The 6,781-nt window shown below is 29.5% G+C and overlaps 1 protein-coding gene across 1 annotated transcript; it reads right to left on the reverse strand.

Moving 5' to 3' along the window:
* Positions 1-547: 547 nt before the first annotated feature.
* On the reverse strand, positions 548-4,279 carry LOC145106902 (putative peroxygenase 3). The gene is made up of 6 exons (XM_079043825.1): positions 4,131-4,279; positions 3,897-4,046; positions 2,832-2,917; positions 2,080-2,174; positions 950-1,075; positions 548-867 (listed from the first exon to the last, which is right to left on the reverse strand). Exons 1-6 carry the CDS (start codon positions 4,237-4,239, stop codon positions 714-716), a joined length of 720 nt encoding a protein of 239 aa, XP_078899951.1. The 5' UTR covers positions 4,240-4,279; the 3' UTR covers positions 548-713.
* Between the last annotated feature and the right edge of the window lie 2,502 nt (positions 4,280-6,781).

Genomic DNA, 6,781 nt, shown 5'->3' on the forward strand with positions numbered 1-6,781 from the left:
TATTAATAATAATTGAATTTATTATTTGTAACTTCTCAACGTTTTATACTCAATATTAATAGTTAGTCATTTGCTTATATTAAAACATTTGGATATTTAATTATAAATATTATCTATCATCTGGTTTGTTTGAGATTACTAACTAATATGTTATTAGTTAATAATACTAATTATCAGATTGTTTAAAAATCAAGTCTGAATTCAACACGTAATACATAGAAATGTATCCTGTAATAAGAACCTAGTGATGTATCTTTAATTGCTAGCTTCATCGCATCACCGAAAAGTTCTCTTAATTATTGTTAGTTCTATTTCACGTCAATTTGGCTATATTTGTGTCAAAAGCAATAAAGAACTTGAAAAGCCTTCTATGAAGCCATGAAGCATAAGATTCAACACATAGTCTGAATTTTTTATAAGGAAACCCTTATGTGGCCACATTTTCACATAAATTAATTATTATGTGAAGTGTACAAAGCTAAGAGATTTGGAAGAACGAGTGTAGAAAACTAAGAGATTTAGGTATGGATATACATGCGTGTATGTGTTGTAGTTCCAAAATGATTACATTACGATGATACATTATTATAAATAATATAGATAAACTGCATCCATAAATCAATACATCTCTCTTTATCATCATGTTCAAATATTTTATTCTTCTAATTATAATAATCACACATTATGTCTATCTATAGCCATATGGATCATTATCAACGCATCTTTTTACCCTCAACTGAATTCTTCTTGGCCATTTTATCGAATAAACTGCCATCAAAGATACCTCTAATGGCTTCTTTTGATAGGTAACCTTCATCATCTTTAGCAAGAAGGTATGCAGTTCCCCATTCTACCTTGTTTATAATCCTGTAGTTGATTAAACTTATTCAATTAGCAATCGGATTAAATTATGCAAAAAGAATTTGTTTGTAATATATGTAGCACAAACCATCCGATCGTGCCAAATGTAACATGATTTCCATCCGTCAAGTTCCATAGCTCCTTCAATGTTAGTTTATCGGGCTTTGTTTTGCTGTATTTGCTAAATATATTTTCAAAATTAACTGGAAGATACCTGAAAAATGAAATTAATTGCAATGTTGATATTGTATTGTGCATAAAGTTCAATCATTAAAAAAAAATCTCTGTTAATTATACCTTGTTCCCAAGTGTAAAAATTAAAGAGGAAGAAGGAAAATGAAGGAAGAGAAACGGGTGAATATGGAAGGAGAAAAGGGATGTGATATATGTGTTTTTGAGTTTAAGAGGAGTGGAAGAAATATAACTGTAAAATAACATTTTTACATTTGAAAGAATCTATCAGCAATAAAGGGCCAAGGGTAAAAGCATTCTTTTTCCCTTTCATTTGTATCCTATAAAAAACCATAAAAACACTTTTTTCACTTTCAATCATGTCGTTTCCTCATTTTCTCTCTTAAGAAAAATTAAAAACAGGGTGTTCATGTAATTATATCAGACTTATCAGGTTTGGGCCTTCGGCCATTTCTGTCCGATAATCGGATGTTTCATATAAGATTTCATAACTTTATATTTTTATAGTACAATAGTTTTATTCTTTTTAATTTATATAATAAAGTAACTTTTACATGGACTATGGAACTATCTTTTTAAATATAAAATATACAAAATCTTATCTGTAATATTTTAGTCGATTTAAATATATACACTGATACACATAATTAGTGTTAAGGATCATTTTGTTATACAAATTAGTAAAAAGATAATATTATTTCATAATTAATATTTAGTCATTACAGTTATACAAATGACATGGCATTAACATGATATTTATATAATTCCGAGTGTATGAGAGTATAGGTGGCATGAGTGACAAAAGATCAAATTCTAAGATACCAATGTTTACATTATCTTTTATATAAGAATCACTATTAATGTTTGATACATAATATGTATTATGCTTGACATACTAGTAACTAATTTTGCATATTCAGATTTGATTGGAAGTTTCAAATTTCAACTTTCATATATGATCTCTTCAAAATATAAAATAGTACAAATTTATGTTTATGTATAGGAGTTTATTAGTAAATAAAGTACCTTCCTTCTGTGTCATACGTCCCAGAATCACTTGAATGCTTGCATTTATGAATGTTGGATATGTAAATTGGAAACAAAAGAGATGGTATGTAACCCTGCAATATATACAAAGGGTAGTTTCTAGTTATGATTAACTTCAAACTTTAATGAATATCTCAAACACACAACCATAAATTTATTAATAACCCAAAACAAAGAGAGAGGGGTTACATTAGTTAGGGTTTGTATTGATAAAAAATTTACACTAAACCGAAATTTTTCCCAAAAAACATTACACCAAAAAATCTGAAAGATTGTTCATACTACCATGTGCTCTATGTCCGGTCATGCCTAAAGTTCGATTAACGATTAACAAACAAAGTAAAATAAAAAATAATTGTTAATATATTGTTTTCATTGTAATCTAATCAATAGTATTCACTATCAAAAAAATATTCATTTACGATATGGATGTTGTGTTCGAACGGGATAATAAACAATACAAAAATTGTGTGTGTGTGTATATATATATATATATATATATATATATATATATATATATATATATATATATAAAAGAAAAACAAAAATATAAAAGTAAGGATAAAATGGTATTTTTAAATGGACTATGTCCAGTCCAATTTCTTTAAACCATAGGGATGCATAATGTTAAATTCCAAAGATTGGACTAAGAATACGAATCTAACCAAACTACAGGGACCAAAACTGTAATTTACTCTATAAATAATGTATTTTATTAGATTTTAACTTACCGGGAGAGATGGGTAACTAAATAGCAAATTAATTAAGATCGCATTGAGAAGAGAGAACAATATGTTGAACCCAAGCACTCGAAACCCTATAAGATTGAGAGGATCGTTAGATTTAAAAATAATACTAATAATAATAATAGTTTTAATAATAATAATAATAATAATAATAATAATAATAATAATAATAATAACTAGAAAAGATTCTCGGCGTTGCCGGGGTCGGAAGGTATTGCTTTGTAAAGTAAAGTAGCATGTTGGTTGCTTTTTGTCCGTTAATGTGAGGGTAATTTGGTCTTTTCAGGTAGTAGGGACTGAATTTGTCACCATGGGTAAACCATATGGACCATTTATGTAATTTTGGCGGTGGTGGTGGTGGTGGTGGTGGTGGTGGTGATGACAGATGGTGGGTGGGTTTATGGTATTGGGTGTGTATTTTCTAATAAATAAAATATTAATTTAAAACCAAAAAGAGAATGTTAAATCTGGTAAACCACAAGGACCAATCGTGTAATTTTGTCTAACAATAATAATAATAATGATGAGGGACCATTTCTGCCAAAAGAATAAATACTAATAATATGTAATAAAAGACGAGGGTTATGAAAAATTCAAACCAAAGTGAAAGGGTTGTTTGTGAACAAAAGCATAAAGATGAAGGGTCAATGTTGTAAGTTGGAGGACCAAAAATGACAAAAAAGGTGCAACTTTACTGTTAGAATTTTTCATAACTTTAATATATATATATAATAATAATAATAATAATAATAATAATAATAATAATAACCTGTGTGTCAAAAAAACATTTATTATAATTTTATATTATAATAATTCTAAACAATTTTATTAATCAATCAAATTGGACGGCAGAGTGCACCTACAAGATAATTAGTTGCTCATCAAAATTAACAAAAAAAAGTTATTAACTGATAAAAAAAATTGATGGTAGGTAGCCGCGTAGGGCCTCTATTTTTCTATACTAATCGACTAGCTTTTTATTACATAACGAATACGAAATCAAACGATTAAGAAGTAAAAAAGAGCTGTTTGTTTAGTTTGGGGATTCACCTTTGTAAGTCTCCCAAGGATAAACAATGCCATCGTTATCAAGATCGAAGAAGGAGGCATGTTGCTGGAGCACGCTCATGCCACGAGGGTTGTGATCTGGTGTGCCATCAGGATGTTCCATATCAGGTGCAACAAAAGCTCTAGCCAGGTCTTTTAAAGAACACAATTTAAATTAGTCTAGCTATATAGAGAAATTAACATTGATTCATCAATCATTAAGTTAGAAGAACTTACAAGGTTTGGGAATGGAGGTCTCAAGATCATCCCGAATTGGTCGTTCACTCGTTACGGGTGCAAGAGGTGCCACCGTTGCCATTGCAATGGGGTCATTGCTCACCTCCATGATTCTAGGTTTGAGGAAGAAAAATGAGATCACAATAGTATTTATCCACAACCACAAAATATAGTCATTAATTAGTATAAGTGTCGTGTGGGTAAAGTACCTAAAAGCGTGTCCATTTTTTTTTTCCAATGCACAACTAACATGAAACAATGGGCATATATGTTTATGGAAATTAGAGGTGACAAAATCTAACACGACACCAAACCCCTATTAGTGGTGGTTTTACTATGGTATCCGTAGTGGCACCAACATCTGTTTTTTCGGATGTAGCGCAAAAAATTTTGATTTTTTTCTACTATAATGACATTATTAAAATTTCCCGTGACACCCCAACTATGAAATCTTGTGTCCGTGTCTGAACCTGACACGAACTCAACACGAAATAAACGGGTTTGGGTAAGATATTTCAACCCGTTTAGATAAACGGGTTAAAATGACACGACATGACATGGAAATTAAACAGGAAAAGTCAGGGTTGAGAATTTCAACACGAATACGACTCGAAAATGACGTCTTTTATTTATACGCACTTTTTTTGAATTCTTTAAAATAAACTAGAAAGATTCAAATGAAAAAAACCTTTTGATTGAGTTATTTTGTAATGTGGTAAAGATTTAACCGTCTAGATCAAAACATCATTTTCAAGTTTTCGTTATCTCCCAAAATATACAGTCCCTTTCAGCTTGCAATCTATTCTGCCTTCCAACAATCACCTTTGCCTTTTCGTCTACCTAACTCCTACGCTTTCAACATATTTAGTGTTTCAACGTCACATGACACAACATATTTTATGGTATACCCTAACACAAAATCCGATACGAACTCGACACGTAAATTAAACATGTTGGGTTAGGGTCAAACACTTTCAATTCGTTTATTGTTTCGACATGACACGAACCGCACGACACGATCCGATTGCCACGTCGAATGGAAACTATAATACTTTATGTGTGTATATATATATATATATATATATATATATATATATATATATATATATATATATATAGCGCTAAGTTCAGGCGTTAAAACTAAGTATTGTGTTATTGTATGCATCAATGTAGGTCAATCATTTCAAAATGGTAAATATGTAATCTTACATTTAATTAATTATGGTAAATATATAAATCAATTAATATCCCTTTAATTTAGGAATATCAGTTAATATCCCTTTAATTTAGAAATGGGTCGTGTTATCAAAGCACAGCGTAAGGGAGCAGGGTCCGTCTTTAAATCCCATACCCACCACAGAAAATGGAGATTACCCTCTCAACATACTCGCTTCTTCACCACATACTCGCCGCCCTGTCTCCGCCGTCGTCTCCAGCTCCACCGGCAAGTTTTATTCTTCTCCATCGTAATACACACACTAATCCGCAAGTTATGTAATTTGGCAGATTAATGGCGCAGGAACTGCTGAAACTTCGATTGGAATCAGTGAAGAAACGGGCAGTTTGTTGGAGAGAGTAGAGGTGTTTGATTTGAACGGGAATTCGATTTTGATTTCTAATTTATGGAAAGATCGGAAGGCTGTCATTGCATTCGCTCGTCATTTCGGGTATGCATCTGATATACCATCATATGTAATAGTATATTCCAATAAAATAATGTACATATTATATTTGTTTGTTATTAGGGAGTGTTTCATTATTATAGAATAAAATATAAAGTTTTTTTATTTTTTCAAGGACGTGATAGAAAAAATTTAACTTGTATCTAAAAATTTGTTTATTCTGCGAGAAGTAAGACTCTTTATTAGTTTATGGCTTGCATTTTCATAAAATATCATTATAAAAAGAATGTCATTCTGTCAGAATAAAACCGGGTATGATTAAAAATTATGTTAGAATTATTTAAACTAAATTAGTTTAAAAAAAATCAAAATTCAAAAATTAACATAATCAAAGATCCATTAAAATCTGTAAATTTCTTTTTTTAAATTTGGGTTTCCTAATTTTAAGGCAATGCAAATATACAATATTACCCTTCTTTTAATTAAATGATATTATTCTATTTTTCTTTTATTTAATAATATAGGTAAATTACTTTCTTAAAATAATAAAAATGATTGGCTTACATTGATGCATACAATAATACATAATTAGTTAAAATATAATAACCTAAGCCTATATATATATATATATATATATATATATATATATATATATATATATATATATATATATAGGGCTAGGTTAATGTGTTTCTTACATTTATTGTGTGCCACAATGCACCAATAGAAATTTAGTAAAATTAAATAATTATTTAATTAAATAAAGATAGATATTAAATGATTTCCATAATTGTATGTATATTAAATGATATCCATAATAAAAATTCTGTTTTTATGGAAACTAATTAAATTCGTCATTAATGTCAGCAATAACATTCTTTCAGAATGAATTCGTACCTAGGTTTTATGTATGGGTTTGTTGTTTGTTTCACGACTCACTCACTTAAAATACAATAAAGTTGTATGGAATATGAAGAATGAGAGTGTATTCTAGTATATTACACTCTCATTCTGCTAGAATACACTTTC

The sequence above is a fragment of the Lactuca virosa genome, chromosome 1 (assembly GCF_052849685.1).
Source record: "Lactuca virosa cultivar CGN04683 chromosome 1, Lactuca_virosa_CGN04683_v6, whole genome shotgun sequence".
Lineage (NCBI taxonomy): Eukaryota > Viridiplantae > Streptophyta > Magnoliopsida > Asterales > Asteraceae > Lactuca > Lactuca virosa.